Genomic DNA, 22,675 nt, shown 5'->3' on the forward strand with positions numbered 1-22,675 from the left:
AACAGTTCATGAAAGTTTAGAATTTTTATCACAAATATACAGTAAATTGAAGCAACTTTAATTGAGATAAAAGGAAAAAAGCACAATCTCCCTCCCTCCTTCATCCCCCTTTTTGTGGCTATTCAAATCTGTTACTGGCAGCACCACAAAATAAAACATGACAGTAAAAAAAATAAAAGATCCTAGATTCAGAACTTTACTAAAATTGAATTAAAGAATATTAGTGGTAAATTTGATACATTGCATGAACATCAAGTAGTAGAACTGGTTCACTTAGGTGGTGCTAGTTCTGCATCACTTACTGTTTATCTTTTAATCAGGAAACAACTAACTGCAGCAATAATATTGCAGAGTGAAACATTTCAGTCTGAAATATTGCAGAGAACATGTATAAATCCTTATAAAATGGAAAGGTTTGTTACCTCATAGTTAAGTTACACAACAACGTAATTTATATTCAAAATTCATTGCCACTTATTGTGTGTTTTCAGTCCGGTTTGAACACATTTCCCAAAGGTGAAAGGCAGACACAGGTTTTGTATTTAGTCTGAGATAATGTAGTCAAACCAGTTGAGCTGTGTGTGGTTGTGTTTCATTGGCCTTGGACTCCCTTAGTGTGGGTCAAAGGTATGTGGTTTCTTTTCAGTGAATGTGATAAACGTGTTTGTCAAGGCACAGTTTACAGGGAACTGCAAAAGGAGGAATCCTTGCCAAATCCACATAACAATACAGAGAACGTTTAACTAATTGCTGCCAACAAACAAGCTATAAAGTTTGTTTAAAATGCCGGCCTGTGTATAGAACTACTTTAATCCACTGTTCAAGGTGGAGTGTTAATCTGATTAAAAATAGTTGCGGACTTTGACCCATCAAGGTTGTGCTGGTTACACTGTAATGAAGACTTCAGAACAGGAAGTTTCATAGTAATGTGCATTTAACATGAAAAAGGGACTGTAAATCAGAGAGACTCAAAGAGAAAGAGAGAGAGCGAGAGAGGGAGGGGCATCTCATGAGTCAAGACACTGACGTGCTGTATGGTGCAATTTTCACATGACGCACTTCTAGGATACTTTGACAAAGTGTAGAGCTGAATAGCCTGTGGGGAGGACATGCACTCCTCAGAGTGGATTATTTCAAGTGGGTCACTAAACACAGTAAGTAATTTAGATTATATTTCTATAAGATTACTGGTGTTATTTGATACAATATCTAATGTTACATTAATTTTACATTATTTACATTTATGCTGTTGCACTGTTTGCTTACATAATGTCTGAAGGTGTTTTAAAAAGGGACAGCCCGTTTCCCAACTATCATCTCTGTTACGGGATTTGTGACTTACACCAGAAAACTGTTGGGGCTAGTTTGTATCAAATTTTATTCACAGCAAAGAAAAAAAGTCACAGGATACTTAGAGCAGAATTAATTTATGTCTCTTCTTCCCCAGCCCAAAAAACTAATTTGAAACCCAGGTGACATCCACAGCTGCGCTCTAACAGGTTGTCTCGACTGATTGCTCACTGTGCCAGAGTGACGTCGCTTCCAGGATTTCTTGAGGTTAATCTCCAATCTAAAGTCGTGATGCGAAGACACTGGACTTGTTTAACAAGGTTTTCGCATTGCTCTTGGAGAAAGGCACTTACAGGAAAATGCCATAGGGCTTGAATCTTTCTGAGTGTCAGGAGACACGATGTTTCTTCCTGGATGGTTCATGTGGGGGGTTTTACTGACCCTATGCATGTCAGCATGTGGTTTGGAGATTTCTGGATATGACAGCGATGAAGTCATTTGCTCACAGGTACTCAAGGACACACTGCTTGGATACACCAAAGCAGACATTTCCTGTGCTGCAATACTGTACATACAGTTTTTGTTGACATATTAAGCTTTTAATTTCCTGTTAGGACTGAAGTAGCCTGCTCTGACATTTTAATTTCCCTTCTCACTGATTTAGTGTTTTATTCTCAAACATTATTAATTAAAAGTAGCCATCTGCCAGTTCGTCACAATACAGAGCTGTTGTATACACATTAATCCCAATATAAACCTCTGGACAGCAAATATTTGCTCTCCAGACTCAGTAAAATGTAAAATAGTTTACCTTTTCACATTTTGCCTCCTTTAAGGGTCTCTCTGAATGCTCCATGATGGATGAGATACTCTCCCTACCAGAGAATAACGTTGTGAATGTTCAGAACCTGACAGCATCTATCAAGCTCTGCTCAAAGAGCAATGAGTCGTGTACCTTATGTCTGGTGATAGACACAGAGCTCCATGTCCATTCAGATAACGATGTGGAGGATGAAGGCCACTCCGGGTTCGAAGAGGAGGATGACAGTGAGGAGAGGAGGAATCCAAAAGGTTTAAATCCATTAACCCATCCATGAATTAGCCTTTATGTACAGACCATCTCCCAAAGTATGCTACAAGTGATTTCCTACCATCCAGACACCCATTGGATTTCTTTTGTTTTTCAGTAATTCATGAAAATTGACTTTCAGAGACTTTAAATTTGTTTGTAATAGGTCGCCGAGTCCAGTGAACAATTCCTCTTCTTTAGTTTAGTGTTTCTCTTTACTGTTAGTCAGAGTTACACATGGTGGTGTAGTTACGAGCGAAAACTGTTTTGAACACCATCCAAGACTGACAGTAAGCTGTTGTAGAGCATGTTAAGGGATGTTGGGAAATCATTACTGAAAGATTGAATGAGCAAACATGGGAGCTGGTGTGAAAATGACAATGTGAAGTAAACAGTATTTTGTTGTGTTTGTGTAAATGGCTGCTGTCCACTAGCATGGTCTTTTAAGTATGGGTTTGGAAGTGAGTTTTAAGTACTTTTCTAACAGCTAAATTTACCATTACTCTTTTCTAAGCTTCAGTTCTAAGCTATCTCTCTGTCATGTTTTCTCTGTTGCAACAGCATCCGTGACAGTGTGTTACAAAACAGCGCCTTCTCTGCCCACATGCAAAAAGGTGGAGTTTACAGTCAATCACGCAGCTCTTACTCAGCAAAACCGGGCAAAGGTACTGGAGACTCATTGTACTGGAATTTTAACTGTATTGTCAGTAGAGATATACTGCATGCTTCCTTTCAGCTACCTTGGCTCAAAAACTTTGTGTGTATGTCTGTGTGTGACTTCTTTAGATGTCCATGGTGATTGCTAAGCTACCTGGGGTTTCCTTCAGCAGTAAAGTGTCTGTTTATTCTTCAAAGTTGCTCGTAAGGGAAGAAGTCGTTGCTCCTTCTCTAGATGAAGGTAAAGTTTCTCATCTTTCAGAGATTTAACTCGTGACTACAACCTATGGCAGCAGTGATTGACACATACTGTAACACTATATCTCCTCAGTGTGTTCCCAGGAGCTGAAGAAATGTGTAGAAGAGTGTCGTGGTAAGAAAAAAAAATCCCTACATGTCACACTACCATTTTTCATTTGTATTTGTCTTTTGGCATTAAAATAGTTATTCCCTTCTTTTCAGTGCCTGAAATAAGGCCTGTAATTCATGAAGAGAAGAATTACGTGGAGTTGTGGTTTGATGGCAAGAATGATAGCCTCCCCTCAGTGTGCATCCAGTATGAGCGGAATGGGACATGTCAGGTCAGTGCCTTTGTTTGTCAGTTTGTTTCCAGTTTGTCATTTGTGTTTGGTGCAGAGGCTGAGGAACCATTCAGATCCTTCACTCAAGTAAAATAAGCAAAATTACAATAAAACAACTCAATTACAAGAAAACATTTACTTCAGTGCTAGTGCATAATTATCAACAAAATGTATTTAAGTATCAAAGGTGAAAGTAGCTGTTGCCAGTCTTTATGTGAGTGCTGTCATATGTTACCATGTGTTACTGTGTATAAAATCCAAATCTGCTAAGTAACTAGTAATTGCAGCTGCCAGACACTAGTTTTGGAGTAAAAAGTATTGTATTTCTTACTTGCCTTACAGACTTGGAACAGGGTGATCATCCCACTCTATTCTGTGACTCACTGCATGTGTCTCATGGTACTGTCACTTCCACATCATGATTATTTACAGCTACCTTATCAACAGTGCTGCGTCCTGATTTTTATGACTGACCTGTTTATTTTGTGGGTGTTAGGCATGGTATGATCAGCAGTACGTGCGCTCCCTCAGCTGCCCCTTCAAGGACACTGGTGAGAAACCTTAAGGTCTCCTCTTCAGTTTCAGTTTACAGGGTAAAGTGTGGATAGTTCATCATTGGTGTGCTGCTGTTTTCTATGTGTCTATTCCAGATTTATCCCGAAGGAATACGTGGCAGAACGTGTCAGTGTCTGTAGGCCAGGGTCAAATGAACAACAATGGCACAATGCTGTGGTGGAACCTATCTGCCCCCTGCAGGCTGGAGGGGGAGGTGTGGTTGTGTCAAAAACACAACAGCTGCAGCGAGATTAAGGGCTTCAGGCAACAGCTGTCTCTAGGCACATGGAGACAAAACAGCAAAGGACTCTGGGTAAGGAGATCTTAATTAGCCTTGTACCCCTCATTTTTAACCCAACAAAAGTACCATTTGTTTGGGTTGTAGCCCCCTGACAACAAACTTGACACTTTTATGTCCACTTAGGTGCTTTAAGTTTGGAAAAATCATCTTATTCATCTTATGTGTCTGACACATATATATAGTCTGTGTCACCTTCATACTAACTGATGATTGAATATAATGTTTACACTTACAGCTGCTCCATTAAATAAACTGAAAATACTCTAGATGTCTTGAGAAAAAACTAATAAGATTTACAATTGTGTTCTCCTCAGGCGAAAATAGGGGTGTTTGAAGATGTCAACCTTAACCTCTCACCATGTGTTATGGTAAAGTATTCTCAACTGTCAGCCACAGAGTCGTATGATATAAATTACTGAAGCTGAATAACTCATTCATGTTCATCCATTCATGCAGGTGAAAATAGAGGGAATGGGACATGAACTGGGTCCATTCTGTATTGATAACAGTAAGTCTGACACACTATATAAATACAGAAACTAATACTGGTTGGGTCATGATATGGTGTATTTAGCTGGTGTGCAATACCTGTTATTTGAAAAAAAAAAAGTATGTATATATGTATATCAATGGGGTTTTTGTTTTGTAGCCCCTGCAGCTCTCAGGTGGCGCTGGAGTCTCCTGATTGCCGGTGTTATGCTGCTGGTTTGCTTGACCGCGCTCATATTTTGTTTAATTCATGACTTTGTCAAGAGTAAGTTTCATCTATTTTTTTTCTTTTTGCAGTAAGTGTATTAAATATGTAAGAATGCCAAGATAGGCACACATCGCACACATCACAAAGGCTCATTTCATTCCCCTCAAAGACCAAATCATGTTTACTAATTGCGGGAAATGTTCTTAAAGTACACACTTATATGTGCATTTTACCCACAAATATATGTATATTTACTCTTAATTTTCTAACTTTTGTAGAATGGGTGTGGAGTTGGCATCATGGTGGATTTGTGAAGAGTGAGTTTTTTTTCTACTTTTCCTAAAAATAAATAAATAAATTCATTAATTAGTTTAAATAAATAAATAAAATGTATATATATATGACGTTACAACGGAGCAAGCTAACTCTGACATTCATCTCCTTGTTCTTCTTCTTTGAAGTTGGCAGAAAAGGTCACGTGGTGCTGCTGAGCCCTCCAGATGTGGATGATGGTGTTTCAGAGTCAGTTTGTCGACTTGGCTCTATGCTCTGCAACCATGGGTTCAATGTATCTGTGGACCAGTGGAGCAGGAAGGAGCAGTGCACTCTGGGGCCTCTGCTATGGTTGTACTCCCAGTTACCGGAGCTGAACAGCCAGGGGAAGCGAGTTGTGGTCGTTTTGACTCACAAAGCAATGGAGAGAACAGAGGAATGGACCCATCAGCACAAGGAGGCTATCAAGATGAAGGGGGAAGACAAGGCTCTCCCTCAGATATGTTCCCCTTACTCTGATGTGTTCACAGCGATACTGTGTCTCATTCAAGCGGAAAAGCAGCTGGGCAGAGCGGGAGAGCGTTTTATTCTGGTGAAATTTGACTCCCATCCAAGCAGTGACAGGAATCTACCAGAGCTTCTTCAGGGACTGCCTCTGTTCAAGCTTCCCTCTCAGACCCAGGCTCTTCTAACTGAGCTAAGTGTGGGACGGACAGGGAGGAGATCTGGTAGAAAGACATGGACAGAGTGGAAATGGGGCGACACAGCTGGATGGAGAACAAAGTCTAAACAGAGACCAGACAAGGAGAAGGCATCAATGTGTAAATATCCTGGAGTTGATAAAAACTTGGAGACAACGCCCTTGAAGCACCCATAGATGTTATGAAGGACATGTTCATCCAAATCATGGATGAAATTAAGATCAGACACTTAAAGGTTGTAAATAATCTATATTATGGTTTTCAGCTGAGGATTTGGTGAACTGCTGTGTATTTATTGCAGCAGGATATGTATGATTGCCTCAAAACAAACTGCAGTATCCGTGATTAGTGCACAGAAGGAATATGCCACCCAGTGTCAACAATGTGGCTCCTTGAAGCCCCACGACACACAGGAATAAGCTACACCGGTCATTGGGTTATTAGTAACAATCCATATACATAATATAATAAAACTTATCCTTAAAGTTTTAAACCTAAAAGTGGTACAAACTAAATATATCCGTGTACTGTAAGTCTGTCCACGCTTGTCTATAAATAAATGTACTAATTTCTGCGTATGGGTATGGGTCTCAGGTTGTGATTGGCCGCAGTAATGAGGATCTGATTGGTGCGACCCAGTGTCAGTCTAATCACACAGAAGAGCGCTTGTTACATATTGCACTACATTCTGGCGGGGCGGTGCTCACAGGCTCGTTACACGCTCCGCTCGCTCGGGACGTTTGGGTTTTAGTCTGTAATCACACACAAGGGCGCCAGGCGAGTATGACAAGTGCGTCTCAGATGGATTCACTGCGTTGAAACTTTACTAAAGACAGCTCAGAGTAGGTCGACAGCACTTGAGGGAGGTAAAGAAAACTCACGACTTACCTGTAGATTTTGTGTTAAGCTCTACTTTAATGCTTGTTGACTGTTCCAGTGTCAGAATTACCGTGTGCTGATTTGTCAGAATGTGACCCCGTGTGTAAATGTTGTAGAAAGATAAAACAAGTAAATAAAGTTTAACGAGGCAAAAACAAACGAGTACCACAACAGGTTTATGAGTATTATTAGACATGCAAAAGTATTTTTGACATTATTGACAGCAGTAGTTCAATCTATGGCATTGCGTCATATTTCGTAAACAGATTATATGTTAGTATGTAAACATTTACTATGAAAAAGTAACTATGGCTGTAGGCAGGGGCGGGCTGGGGTTGAAATTCAGCCCGGGAGCTTGGTTTGGAGAGGCCTTTTACCCGATCGCACAACGGATGTAAGTGGAACTGTGATTTTAACATGAATACTTTATTTGCAATATAAAAACAATCTAATGATATACATGATATACAGTAAGTAGAGTGTACTAAAGTAAGCTACATATGCTCACACATACTGTGCATACTCAAACACTATGTTTATTTAAAAATTAAAACTAGTGTGCATGTGTGTGTGCGTGTGCGCGCGCGCGTGTGCAGAGAACGGAGGCAAAAATACTGGCAAAATTCTGTTCAATTTCTGCTTTATTTGGTACCATGAAAACATGGAAAAGAACATGCCTTGTGTACTGCTTGCATGTGGTTTTGCTCAAATAAAAGCAATTAAGAGTGTGTGTGTGTGTGTGTGGCTTCTCTCTTAATTTACCTGGCCCGTCTTTCTTGTTTTCTTTTGACAGTTTGATGACTGACTGAGCGGCTGAGCCAATCACATTTCAGTAGAAACAGGGATCATCTCAAATTGGGAGGGGCCGTTCGTATCCCCCCTTAATATGCAAAATATTAGTTTCACCCAGTCCAGCGGTGCGGAATCATCCCAGTCTAACGTTACGGTCATAGACTGTATAAAACACGGACGTAGCACCCGTGACGTCACCCATAGGTTTCGGGGAGTCGGTTTTGTGACCAAACCATGGGATTTGAGCTGCGCCATCTTGGATTTTAGTGGGAGTGTACTTTCAATATTTAGCGGAGAGGCGGTTACTCTATGGGTCAGCCGGCCTTATGACGTTTTTTATGACATTTTGAGGTCTTACTAAAATATAACTTTTTTTTGGCATATTTTGACGCCTTACTATGCTATGATGTTTTTTATGACATTTTGAGGTCTTACTAAAATATGACTTTTTGTGGCATATTTTGACGCCTTACGGCCGTATGACATTTTTTGTGGCATTTTGAGGTCTTACTAAAATATGACTTTTTCTGGCATATTTTGATGCCTTACTATACTATGACGTTTTTTATGACATTTTGAGATCAAAAAATTTTTGACTTTTTTTTGTCAGACTTTGACACCTTACTATACTATGACGTTTTTTATGACATTTTGAGGTCAGAAAATTTTTTTGACTTTTTTTGTCAGATTTTGACGCCTTACTATACTATGATATTTTTTATGACATTTTGAGGTCAAAAAAAATTTTGACTTTTTTTGTCAGATTTTGACGCCTTACTATACTATGATATTTTTTATGACATTTTGAGGTCAAAAATTTTTTTTGACTTTTTTGTCAGATTTTGACGCCTTAATATACTATGACGTTTTTTATGACATTTTGAGGTCAAAAAAAATGTTGACTTTTTTTGTCAGACTTTGACGCCTTACTATACTATGACGTTTTTTATGACATTTTGAGGTCAAAAAAATTTTTGACTTTTTTTGTCAGACTTTGACGCCTTACGGCCATATGACATTTTTTATGACATTTTGAGGTCTTACTAAAATATGACTTTTTCTGGCATATTTTGATGCCTTACTATACTATGACGTTTTTTATGACATTTTGAGATCAAAAATTTTTTTGACTTTTTTTGTCAGACTTTGACACCTTACTATACTATGACGTTTTTATGACATTTTGAGGTCAGAAAATTTTTTTGACTTTTTTTGTCAGATTTTGACGCCTTACTATACTATGATGTTTTTTATGACATTTTGAGGTCAGAAAAAATTTTGACTTTTTTTGTCAGATTTTGACGCCTTAATATACTATGACGTTTTTTATGACATTTTGAGGTCAAAAATTTTTTTGTCAGATTTTGACGCCTTACTATACTATGATGTTTTTTATGACATTTTGAGGTCAAAAAATTTTTTGACTTTTTTTGTCCCATTTTGACGCCTTACTATACTATGACGTTTTTTATGACATTTTGAGGTCAAAAAAATTTTTGACTTTTTTTGTCAGACTTTGACGCCTTACTATACTATGACGTTTTTTATGACATTTTGAGGTCAAAAAAATTTTTTGACTTTTTTTGGCCCATATTGACGCCTTACTATACTATGACATTTTTTATGACATTTTGAGGTCTTACTAAAATATGACTTTTTCTGGCATGTTTTGACGCCTTACTATACTATGATGTTTTTTATGACATTTTGAGGTCAAAAAAAATGTTGACTTTTTTTGGCCCATTTTGACGCCTTACTATACTATGACGTTTTTTATGACATTTTCAGGTCAAAAAAAAATTTGACTTTTTTTGTCCCATTTTAACGCTTTACTATACTATGATGTTTTTTATGACATTTTGAGGTCAAAAAAAATTTTGACTTTTTTTGTCAGATTTTGACAACTTACTATACTATGACGTTTTTTATGACATTTTGAGGTCAAAAAAAATGTTGACTTTTTTTGTCAGACTTTGACGCCTTACTATACTATGACGTTTTTTATGACATTTGAGGTCAAAATTTTTTTTGACTTTTTCTGGCATATTTTGACGCCTTACTATACTATGATGTTTTTTATGACATTTTGAGGTCAAAAAAAATGTTGACTTTTTTTGGCCCATTTTGACGCCTTACTATACTATGACGTTTTTTATGACATTTTCAGGTCAAAAAAAAATTTGACTTTTTTTGTCCCATTTTAACGCTTTACTATACTATGATGTTTTTTATGACATTTTGAGGTCAAAAAAAATTTTGACTTTTTTTGTCAGATTTTGACAACTTACTATACTATGACGTTTTTTATGACATTTTGAGGTCAAAAAATTTTTTGACTTTTTTTGTCAGATTTTGACGCCTTACTATACTATGACGTTTTTTATGACATTTTGAGGTCAAAAATTTTTTTGACTTTTTTTGGCAGATTTTGACGCCTTACTATACTATGAAGTTTTTTATGACATTTTGAGGTCAAAAAATTTTTGTCAGATTTTGACGCCTTACTATACTATGATGTTTTTTATGACATTTTGAGGTCAAAAAATTTTTTGACTTTTTTTGTCAGATTTTGACGCCTTACTATACTATGAAGTTTTTTATGACATTTTGAGGTCAAAAATTTTTTTGTCAGATTTTGACGCCTTACTATACTATGATGTTTTTTATGACATTTTGAGGTCAAAAAATTTTTTGACTTTTTTTGTCCCATTTTGACGCCTTACTATACTATGACGTTTTTTATGACATTTTAAGGTCAAAAAAAATTTTGACTTTTTTTTTCAGATTTTGACGCCTTACTATACAATGACGTTTTTTATGCCATTTTGAGGTCAAATTTTTTTTTGACTTTTTTTTGTCAGATTTTGACGCCTTACTATACTATGACGTTTTTTATGACATTTTGAGGTCAAAAAAATTTTTGACTTTTTTTGTCAGATTTTGAGGCCTTACTATACTATGACGTTTTTTATGACATTTTGAGGTCAAAAAATTTTTTGACTTTTTTTGTCAGATTTTGACGCCTTACTATACTATGAAGTTTTTTATGACATTTTGAGGTCAAAAATTTTTTTGTCAGATTTTGACGCCTTACTATACTATGATGTTTTTTATGACATTTTGAGGTCAAAAAATTTTTTGACTTTTTTTGTCCCATTTTGACGCCTTACTATACTATGACGTTTTTTATGACATTTTAAGGTCAAAAAAAATTTTGACTTTTTTTTTCAGATTTTGACGCCTTACTATACAATGACGTTTTTTATGCCATTTTGAGGTCAAATTTTTTTTTGACTTTTTTTTGTCAGATTTTGACGCCTTACTATACTATGAAGTTTTTTATGACATTTTGAGGTCAAAAATTTTTTTGTCAGATTTTGACGCCTTACTATACTATGATGTTTTTTATGACATTTTGAGGTCAAAAAATTTTTTGACTTTTTTTGTCCCATTTTGACGCCTTACTATACTATGACGTTTTTTATGACATTTTAAGGTCAAAAAAAATTTTGACTTTTTTTTTCAGATTTTGACGCCTTACTATACAATGACGTTTTTTATGCCATTTTGAGGTCAAATTTTTTTTTGACTTTTTTTTGTCAGATTTTGACGCCTTACTATACTATGACGTTTTTTATGACATTTTGAGGTCAAAAAAATTTTTGACTTTTTTTGTCAGATTTTGAGGCCTTACTATACTATGACGTTTTTTATGACATTTTGAGGTCAAAAAATTTTTTGACTTTTTTTGTCAGATTTTGACGCCTTACTATACTATGACATTTTTTATGACATTTTGAGGTCAAATTTTTTTTTGACTTTTTTTGTCAGATTTTGACGCCTTACTATACTATGACATTTTTTATGACATTTTGAGGTCAAAAATTTTTTTGACTTTTTTTGTCCCATTTTGACGCCTTACTATACTATGACGTTTTTTATGACATTTTGAGGTCAAAAAAATTTTTGACTTTTTTTGTCAGATTTTGACGCCTTACTATACTATGACGTTTTTTATGACATTTTGAGGTCAAATTTTTTTTTGACTTTTTTTGTCATATTTTGACGCCTTACTATACTATGACGTTTTTTATGACAGTTTGAGGTCAAAAAATTTTTTGACTTTTTTTGTCAGATTTTGACGCCTTACTATACTATGACGTTTTTTATGCCATTTTGAGGTCAAATTTTTTTTTGACTTTTTTTGTCAGATTTTGACGCCTTACTATACTATGACGTTTTTTATGACATTTTGAGGTCAAAAAATTTTTTGACTTTTTTTGTCAGATTTTGACGCCTTACTATACTATGACGTTTTTTATGACATTTTGAGGTCAAATTTTTTTTTGACTTTTTTTGTCAGATCTTGACGCCTTACTATACTATGACATTTTTTATGACATTTTGAGGTCAAAAAATTTTTTGACTTTTTTTGTCAGATTTTGACGCCTTACTATACTATGACGTTTTTTATGACATTTTGAGGTCAAAAAATTTTTTGACTTTTTTTGTCCCATTTTGACGCCTTACTATACTATGACGTTTTTTATGACATTTTGAGGTCAAAAAAATTTTTGACTTTTTTTGTCAGACTTTGACGCCTTACTATACTATGACGTTTTTTATGACATTTTGAGGTCAAAAAAATTTTTTGACTTTTTTTGGCCCATATTGACGCCTTACTATACTATGACATTTTTTATGACATTTTGAGGTCTTACTAAAATATGACTTTTTCTGGCATGTTTTGACGCCTTACTATACTATGATGTTTTTTATGACATTTTGAGGTCAAAAAAAATGTTGACTTTTTTTGGCCCATTTTGACGCCTTACTATACTATGACGTTTTTTATGACATTTTCAGGTCAAAAAAAAATTTGACTTTTTTTGTCCCATTTTAACGCTTTACTATACTATGATGTTTTTTATGACATTTTGAGGTCAAAAAAAATGTTGACTTTTTTTTTCAGATTTTGACGCCTTACTATACAATGACGTTTTTTATGCCATTTTGAGGTCAAATTTTTTTTTGACTTTTTTTTGTCAGATTTTGACGCCTTACTATACTATGACGTTTTTTATGACATTTTGAGGTCAAAAAAATTTTTGACTTTTTTTGTCAGATTTTGAGGCCTTACTATACTATGACGTTTTTTATGACATTTTGAGGTCAAAAAATTTTTTGACTTTTTTTGTCAGATTTTGACGCCTTACTATACTATGAAGTTTTTTATGACATTTTGAGGTCAAAAATTTTTTTGTCAGATTTTGACGCCTTACTATACTATGATGTTTTTTATGACATTTTGAGGTCAAAAAATTTTTTGACTTTTTTTGTCCCATTTTGACGCCTTACTATACTATGACGTTTTTTATGACATTTTAAGGTCAAAAAAAATTTTGACTTTTTTTTTCAGATTTTGACGCCTTACTATACAATGACGTTTTTTATGCCATTTTGAGGTCAAATTTTTTTTTGACTTTTTTTTGTCAGATTTTGACGCCTTACTATACTATGAAGTTTTTTATGACATTTTGAGGTCAAAAATTTTTTTGTCAGATTTTGACGCCTTACTATACTATGATGTTTTTTATGACATTTTGAGGTCAAAAAATTTTTTGACTTTTTTTGTCCCATTTTGACGCCTTACTATACTATGACGTTTTTTATGACATTTTAAGGTCAAAAAAAATTTTGACTTTTTTTTTCAGATTTTGACGCCTTACTATACAATGACGTTTTTTATGCCATTTTGAGGTCAAATTTTTTTTTGACTTTTTTTTGTCAGATTTTGACGCCTTACTATACTATGACGTTTTTTATGACATTTTGAGGTCAAAAAAATTTTTGACTTTTTTTGTCAGATTTTGAGGCCTTACTATACTATGACGTTTTTTATGACATTTTGAGGTCAAAAAATTTTTTGACTTTTTTTGTCAGATTTTGACGCCTTACTATACTATGACGTTTTTTATGACATTTTGAGGTCAAATTTTTTTTTGATTTTTTTTGTCAGATTTTGACGCCTTACTATACTATGACATTTTTTATGACATTTTGAGGTCAAAAATTTTTTTGACTTTTTTTGTCCCATTTTGACGCCTTACTATACTATGACGTTTTTTATGACATTTTGAGGTCAAAAAAATTTTTGACTTTTTTTGTCAGATTTTGACGCCTTACTATACTATGACGTTTTTTATGACATTTTGAGGTCAAATTTTTTTTTGACTTTTTTTGTCATATTTTGACGCCTTACTATACTATGACGTTTTTTATGACAGTTTGAGGTCAAAAAATTTTTTGACTTTTTTTGTCAGATTTTGACGCCTTACTATACTATGACGTTTTTTATGCCATTTTGAGGTCAAATTTTTTTTTGACTTTTTTTGTCAGATTTTGACGCCTTACTATACTATGACGTTTTTTATGACATTTTGAGGTCAATAAATTTTTTGACTTTTTTTGTCAGATTTTGACGCCTTACTATACTATGACGTTTTTTATGACATTTTGAGGTCAAATTTTTTTTTGACTTTTTTTGTCAGATCTTGACGCCTTACTATACTATGACATTTTTTATGACATTTTGAGGTCAAAAAATTTTTTGACTTTTTTTGTCAGATTTTGACGCCTTACTATACTATGACGTTTTTTATGACATTTTGAGGTCAAAAAATTTTTTGACTTTTTTTGTCCCATTTTGACGCCTTACTATACTATGACGTTTTTTATGACATTTTGAGGTCAAAAAAATTTTTGACTTTTTTTGTCAGACTTTGACGCCTTACTATACTATGACGTTTTTTATGACATTTTGAGGTCAAAAAAATTTTTTGACTTTTTTTGGCCCATATTGACGCCTTACTATACTATGACATTTTTTATGACATTTTGAGGTCTTACTAAAATATGACTTTTTCTGGCATGTTTTGACGCCTTACTATACTATGATGTTTTTTATGACATTTTGAGGTCAAAAAAAATGTTGACTTTTTTGGCCCATTTTGACGCCTTACTATACTATGACGTTTTTTATGACATTTTCAGGTCAAAAAAAAATTTGACTTTTTTTGTCCCATTTTAACGCTTTACTATACTATGATGTTTTTTATGACATTTTGAGGTCAAAAAAAATGTTGACTTTTTTTGTCAGATTTTGACAACTTACTATACTATGACGTTTTTTATGACATGTTGAGGTAAAAAAAATTTTTGACTTTTTTTGTCAGACTTTGACGCCTTACTATACTATGACATTTTTTATGACATTTGAGGTCAAAATTTTTTTTGACTTTTTCTGGCATATTTTGACGCCTTACTATACTATGATGTTTTTTATGACATTTTGAGGTCAAAAAAAATGTTGACTTTTTTTGGCCCGTTTTGACGCCTTACTATACTATGATGTTTTTTATGACATTTTCAGGTCAAAAAAAAATTTGACTTTTTTTGTCCCATTTTAACGCTTTACTATACTATGATGTTTTTTATGACATTTTGAGGTCAAAAAAAATTTTGACTTTTTTTGTCAGATTTTGACAACTTACTATACTATGACGTTTTTTATGACATTTTGAGGTCAAAAAATTTTTTGACTTTTTTTGTCAGATTTTGACGCCTTACTATACTATGACGTTTTTTATGACATTTTGAGGTCAAAAATTTTTTTGTCAGATTTTGACGCCTTACTATACTATGATGTTTTTTATGACATTTTGAGGTCAAAAAATTTTTTGACTTTTTTTGTCCCATTTTGACGCCTTACTATACTATGACGTTTTTTATGACATTTTAAGGTCAAAAAAAATTTTGACTTTTTTTTTCAGATTTTGACGCCTTACTATACAATGACGTTTTTTATGCCATTTTGAGGTCAAATTTTTTTTTGACTTTTTTTTGTCAGATTTTGACGCCTTACTATACTATGACGTTTTTTATGACATTTTGAGGTCAAATTTTTTTTTGACTTTTTTTGTCAGATTTTGACGCCTTACTATACTATGACGTTTTTTATGACATTTTGAGGTCAAAAAAATGTTTTACTTTTTTTGTCAGATTTTGACGCCTTACTATACTATGACGTTTTTTATGACATTTTGAGGTCAAAATTTTTTTTGACTTTTTTTGTCAGATTTTGACGCCTTACTATACTATGATGTTTTTAATGACATTTTGAGGTCAAAAATTTTTTTGACTTTTTTTGTCAGACTTTGACATCTTACTATACTATGACGTTTTTTATGACATTTTGAGGTCAAAAATTTTTTTGACTTTTTTTGGCCCATTTTGACGCCTTACTATACTATGACGTTTTTTATGACATTTTGAGGTCGAAAAAATTTTTGACTTTTTTTGCCCCATTTTGACGCCTTACTATACTATGACGTTTTTTATGACATTTTGAGGTCAAAAAAATTTTTGACTTTTTTTGTCAGATTTTGACGCCTTACTATACTATGACGTTTTTTATGACGTTTTGAGGTCAAATTTTTTTTTGACTTTTTTTGTCAGATTTTGACGCCTTACTATACTATGACGTTTTTTATGACATTTTGAGGTCAAAAAATTTTTTGACTTTTTTTGTCAGATTTTGACGCCTTACTATACTATGACGTTTTTTATGACATTTTGAGGTCAAAAAATTTTTTGACTTTTTTTGGCCCATTTTGACACCTAACTATACTATGACGTTTTTTATGACATTTTGAGGTCAAAAAAAATTTGACTTTTTTTGCCCCATTTTGACGCCTTACTATACTATGACGTTTTTAATGACATTTTAAAGTCAAAAAATTTTTTGACTTTTTTTGGCCCATTTTGACGCCTTACTATACTATGACGTTTTTTATGACTTTTTAAGGTCAAAAAAAATTTTGACTTTTTTTGGACCATTTTGACACCTTACTATACTATGACGTTTTTAATGACGTTTTGAGGTCAAAAAAAAATTTGACTTTTTTTGGCCCATTTTGACGCCTTACTATACTATGACGTTTTTTATGACATTTTGAGGTCGAAAAATTTTTTGACTTTTTTTGCCCCATTTTGACGCCTTACTATACTATGACGTTTTTTATGCCATTTTGAGGTCAAATTTTTTTTTGACTTTTTTTGTCAGATTTTGACGCCTTACTATACTATGACGTTTTTTATGACATTTTGAGGTCAAAAAAATTTTTTACTTTTTTTGTCAGATTTTGACGCCTTACTATACTATGACGTTTTTTATGACATTTTGAGGTCAAAAAAATTTTTGTCTTTTTTGCCCATTTTAATGCTTTACTATACTATGACGTTTTTTATGACATTTTGAGGTCGAAAAAATTTTTGACTTTTTTTGTCAGATTTTGACGCCTTACTATACTATGACGTTTTTTATGCCATTTTGAGGTCAAATTTTTTTTTGACTTTTTTTGTCAGATTTTGACGCCTTACTATACTATGACGTTTTTTATGACATTTTGAGGTCAAAAAAATTTTTTACTTTTTTTGTCAGATTTTGACGCCTTACTATACTATGACGTTTGTTATGACATTTTGAGGTCAAAAAAATTTTTGACTTTTTTTGGCCCATTTTAATGCTTTACTATACTATGACGTTTTTTATGACATTTTGAGGTCGAAAAAATTTTTGACTTTTTTTGGCCCATTTTGACGCCTTACTATACTATGACGTTTTTTATGACATTTTGAGGTCGAAAAATTTTTTGACTTTTTTTGCCCCATTTTGACGCCTTACTATACTATGACGTTTTTTATGCCATTTTGAGGTCAAAATTTTTTTTGACTTTTTTCGGCCCATTTTGAGGCCTTACTATACTATGACGTTTTTTATGATATTTTGAGGTCAAAAAAAATTTTGACTTTTTTTTGTCAGATTTTGACGCCTTACTATACTATGACGTTTTTTATGACATTTTGAGGTCAAAAAATTTTTTGACTTTTTTTGGCCCATTTTAATGCTTTACTATACTATGACGTTTTTTATGACATTTTGAGGTCGAAAAATTTTTTGACTTTTTTTGCCCCATTTTGACGCCTTACTATACTATGACGTTTTTTATGACATTTTGAGGTCAAATTTTTTTTTGACTTTTTTTTTGTCAGATTTTGACGCCTTACTATACTATGACGTTTTTTATGACATTTTTAGTTCAAAAAATTTTTTGACTTTTTTTGTCAGATTTTGACGCCTTACTATACTATGACGTTTTTTATGACATTTTGAGGTCAAAAAATTTTTTGACTTTTTTTTTGGCAGATTTTGACGCCTTACTATACTATGACGTTTTTTATGACATTTTGAGGTCAAAAAATTTTTTGACTTTTTTTGGCAGATTTTGACGCCTTACTATACTATGAAGTTTTTTATGACATTTTGAGGTCAAAAAATTTTTGTCAGATTTTGACGCCTTACTATACTATGACGTTTTTTATGACATTTTGAGGTCAAAAAATTTTTGTCAGATTTTGACGCCTTACTATACTATGACGTTTTTTATGACATTTTGAGGTCAAAATTTTTTTTGACTTTTTTTGTCAGATTTTGACGCCTTACTATAGTATGATGTTTTTTATGACATTTTGAGGTCAAAATTTTTTTTGACTTTTTTTGTCAGATTTTGACGCCTTACTATACTATGATGTTTTTAATGACATTTTGAGGTCAAAAATTTTTTTGACTTTTTTTGTCAGACTTTGACATCTTACTATACTATGACGTTTTTTATGACATTTTGAGGTCAAAAATTTTTTTGACTTTTTTTGGCCCATTTTGACGCCTTACTATACTATGACGTTTTTTATGACATTTTCAGGTCAAAAAAAAATTTGACTTTTTTTGTCCCATTTTAACGCTTTACTATACTATGATGTTTTTTATGACATTTTGAGGTCAAAAAAAATTTTGACTTTTTTTGTCAGATTTTGACAACTTACTATACTATGACGTTTTTTATGACATTTTGAGGTCAAAAAATTTTTTGACTTTTTTTGTCAGATTTTGACGCCTTACTATACTATGACGTTTTTTATGACATTTTGAGGTCAAAAATTTTTTTGTCAGATTTTGACGCCTTACTATACTATGATGTTTTTTATGACATTTTGAGGTCAAAAAATTTTTTGACTTTTTTTGTCCCATTTTGACGCCTTACTATACTATGACGTTTTTTATGACATTTTAAGGTCAAAAAAAATTTTGACTTTTTTTTTCAGATTTTGACGCCTTACTATACAATGACGTTTTTTATGCCATTTTGAGGTCAAATTTTTTTTTGACTTTTTTTTGTCAGATTTTGACGCCTTACTATACTATGACGTTTTTTATGACATTTTGAGGTCAAAAAAATTTTTGACTTTTTTTGTCAGATTTTGACGCCTTACTATACTATGACGTTTTTTATGACATTTTGAGGTCAAAAAATTTTTTGACTTTTTTTGTCAGATTTTGACGCCTTACTATACTATGACATTTTTTATGACATTTTGAGGTCAAATTTTTTTTTGACTTTTTTTGTCAGATTTTGACGCCTTACTATACTATGACATTTTTTATGACATTTTGAGGTCAAAAATTTTTTTGACTTTTTTTGTCCCATTTTGACGCCTTACTATACTATGACGTTTTTTATGACATTTTGAGGTCAAAAAAATTTTTGACTTTTTTTGTCAGATTTTGACGCCTTACTATACTATGACGTTTTTTATGACATTTTGAGGTCAAATTTTTTTTTGACTTTTTTTGTCATATTTTGACGCCTTACTATACTATGACGTTTTTTATGACAGTTTGAGGTCAAAAAATTTTTTGACTTTTTTTGTCAGATTTTGACGCCTTACTATACTATGACGTTTTTTATGCCATTTTGAGGTCAAATTTTTTTTTGACTTTTTTTGTCAGATTTTGACGCCTTACTATACTATGACGTTTTTTATGACATTTTGAGGTCAAAAAATTTTTTGACTTTTTTTGTCAGATTTTGACGCCTTACTATACTATGACGTTTTTTATGACATTTTGAGGTCAAATTTTTTTTTGACTTTTTTTGTCAGATCTTGACGCCTTACTATACTATGACATTTTTTATGACATTTTGAGGTCAAAAAATTTTTTGACTTTTTTTGTCAGATTTTGACGCCTTACTATACTATGACGTTTTTTATGACATTTTGAGGTCAAAAAAATTTTTGACTTTTTTTGTCAGATTTTGACGCCTTACTATACTATGACGTTTTTTATGACATTTTGAGGTCAAATTTTTTTTTGACTTTTTTTTGTCATATTTTGACGCCTTACTATACTATGAAGTTTTTTATGACATTTTGAGGTCAAAAAACTTTTGTCAGATTTTGACGCCTTACTATACTATGACGTTTTTAATGACGTTTTGAGGTCAAAAAAAAATTTGACTTTTTTTGGCCCATTTTTAAGCTTTACTATACTATGACGTTTTTTATGAAATTTTGAGGTCAAAAAAATTTTTGACTTTTTTTGTCAAATTTTGACGCCTTACTATACTATGACGTTTTTTATGACACTTTGAGGTCAATTTTTTTTTTGACTTTTTTTGTCAGATTTTGACGCCTTACTATACTCTGACGTTTTTTATGACATTTTGAGGTCAAAATTTTTTTTGACTTTTTTTGTCAGATTTTGACGCCTTACTATACTATGACGTTTTTTATGACATTTTGAGGTCAAAAAAATTTTTGACTTTTTTTGTCAGATTTTGACGCCTTACTATACTATGACGTTTTTTATGACATTTTGAGGTCAAAAATTTTTTTGACTTTTTTTGTCCCATTTTGACGCCTTACTATACTATGAAGTTTTTTATGACATTTTGAGGTCAAAAAATTTTTGTCAGATTTTGACGCCTTACTATACTATGATGTTTTTTATGACATTTTGAGGTCAAAAATTTTTTTGACTTTTTTTGTCCCATTTTGACGCCTTACTATACTATGAAGTTTTTTATGACATTTTGAGGTCAAAAAATTTTTGTCAGATTTTGACGCCTTACTATACTATGAAGTTTTTTATGACATTTTGAGGTCAAAAAATTTTTGTCAGATTTTGACGCCTTACTATACTATGATGTTTTTTATGACATTTTGAGGTCAAAAATTTTTTTGTCAGATTTTGACGCCTTACTATACTATGAAGTTTTTTTATGACATTTTGAGGTCAAAAATTTTTTTGTCAGATTTTGACGCCTTACTATACTATGATGTTTTTTATGACATTTTGAGGTCAAAAAATTTTTTGACTTTTTTTGTCCCATTTTGACGCCTTACTATACTATGACGTTTTTTATGACATTTTAAGGTCAAAAAAAATTTTGACTTTTTTTTTCAGATTTTGACGCCTTACTATACTATGACGTTTTTAATGACATTTTTAGTTCAAAAAAATTTTTGACTTTTTTTGTCAGATTTTGACGCCTTACTATACTATGACGTTTTTTATGACATTTTGAGGTCAAAAAATTTTTTGACTTTTTTTGGCCCATTTTGAGGCCTTACTATACTATGACGTTTTTTATGACATTTTGAGGTCAAATTTTTTTTTGACTTTTTTTGTCAGATTTTGACGCCTTACTATACTATGACGTTTTTTATGACGTTTTGAGGTCAAAAATTTTTTTGACTTTTTTTGTCAGATTTTGACGCCTTACTATACTATGACGTTTTTTATGACATTTTGAGGTCAAAAAAATTTTTGACTTTTTTTGGCCCATTTTGACACCTTACTATACTATGACGTTTTTAATGACGTTTTGAGGTCAAAAAAAAATTTGACTTTTTTTGGCCCATTTTTAAGCTTTACTATACTATGACGTTTTTTATGAAATTTTGAGGTCAAAAAAAATTTTGACTTTTTTTGTCAAATTTTGACGCCTTACTATACTCTGACGTTTTTTATGACACTTTGAGGTCAAATTTTTTTTTGACTTTTTTTGTCAGATTTTGACGCCTTACTATACTCTGACGTTTTTTATGACATTTTGAGGTCAAAATTTTTTTTGACTTTTTTTGTCAGATTTTGACGCCTTACTATACTATGACGTTTTTTATGACATTTTGAGGTCAAAAAATTTTTTGACTTTTTTTGTCAGATTTTGACGCCTTACTATACTATGACGTTTTTTATGACATTTTGAGGTCAAAAAAATTTTTGACTTTTTTTGTCAGATTTTGACGCCTTACTATACTATGACGTTTTTTATGACATTTTGAGGTCAAAAATTTTTTTGACTTTTTTTGTCCCATTTTGACGCCTTACTATACTATGACGTTTTTTATGACATTTTAAGGTCAAAAAAAATTTTGACTTTTTTTTTCAGATTTTGACGCCTTACTATACTATGACGTTTTTTATGACATTTTTAGTTCAAAAAAATTTTTGACTTTTTTTGTCAGATTTTGACGCCTTACTATACTATGACGTTTTTTATGACATTTTGAGGTCAAAATTTTTTTTGACTTTTTTTGGCCCATTTTGAGGTCTTACTATACTATGACGTTTTTTATGATATTTTGAGGTCAAAAAAATTTTTGACTTTTTTTGTCAGATTTTGACACCTTACTATACTATGACGTTTTTTATGACATTTTGAGGTCAAATTTTTTTTTTGACTTTTTTTTGTCAGATTTTGACGTCTTACTATACTATGACGTTTTTTATGAAATTTTTAGGTCAAATTTTTTTTTGACTTTTTTTGTCAGATTTTGACGCCTTACTATACTATGACGTTTTTTACGATATTTTGAGGTCAAAAAAAAATTTGACTTTTTTTGTCAGATTTTGACGCCTTACTATACTATGATGTTTTTTATGACATTTTGAGGTCAAAAAATTTTTTGACTTTT

At 32.3% G+C, this 22,675-nt stretch overlaps 2 protein-coding genes across 3 annotated transcripts in view; both read left to right on the top strand.

Annotated features, from left to right (window-relative positions):
* Positions 1–1,029: 1,029 nt before the first annotated feature.
* LOC121179942 lies at positions 1,030–7,445 on the top strand. Its single transcript, XM_041035105.1, has 15 exons — positions 1,030–1,154; positions 1,448–1,798; positions 2,127–2,361; positions 2,921–3,024; positions 3,146–3,257; positions 3,348–3,389; positions 3,479–3,597; positions 3,940–3,996; positions 4,094–4,148; positions 4,248–4,465; positions 4,768–4,821; positions 4,910–4,961; positions 5,103–5,207; positions 5,429–5,467; positions 5,612–7,445. The coding sequence occupies exons 2-15, from the start codon at positions 1,691–1,693 to the stop codon at positions 6,298–6,300; spliced, it is 1,989 nt and encodes a 662-aa protein (XP_040891039.1). The 5' UTR covers positions 1,030–1,154; positions 1,448–1,690; the 3' UTR covers positions 6,301–7,445.
* LOC121179943 (protein disulfide isomerase Creld1) overlaps positions 6,869–22,675 on the top strand; it is a 56,766-nt gene continuing 40,959 nt past the window's right edge. Inside the window, exon 1 of one of the 2 annotated variants that reach the window (XM_041035107.1) lies at positions 6,869–6,990. The gene's annotated coding sequence lies outside the window, so the exon portion shown is untranslated. Of the gene's footprint in view, positions 6,991–7,275; positions 7,398–22,675 lie in introns of those variants that run through there. The other variant, XM_041035106.1, reaches the window with a different exon arrangement.

This window comes from Toxotes jaculatrix, chromosome 3 (genome assembly GCF_017976425.1).
Source record: "Toxotes jaculatrix isolate fToxJac2 chromosome 3, fToxJac2.pri, whole genome shotgun sequence".
Taxonomy (NCBI): Eukaryota; Metazoa; Chordata; class Actinopteri; family Toxotidae; genus Toxotes; species Toxotes jaculatrix.

Coding starts and splice junctions, on each gene's coding strand:
- LOC121179942 (XM_041035105.1), top strand. CDS start 1,691: ATGTTTCTTCCTGGATGGTTCATGTGGGGGGTTTTACTGACCCTATGC. Junction 3,025..3,145: donor CTCAGCAAAACCGGGCAAAG/GTACTGGAGACT, acceptor TGACTTCTTTAG/ATGTCCATGGTGATTGCTAA. Junction 3,997..4,093: donor CTCACTGCATGTGTCTCATG/GTACTGTCACTT, acceptor TGTGGGTGTTAG/GCATGGTATGATCAGCAGTA.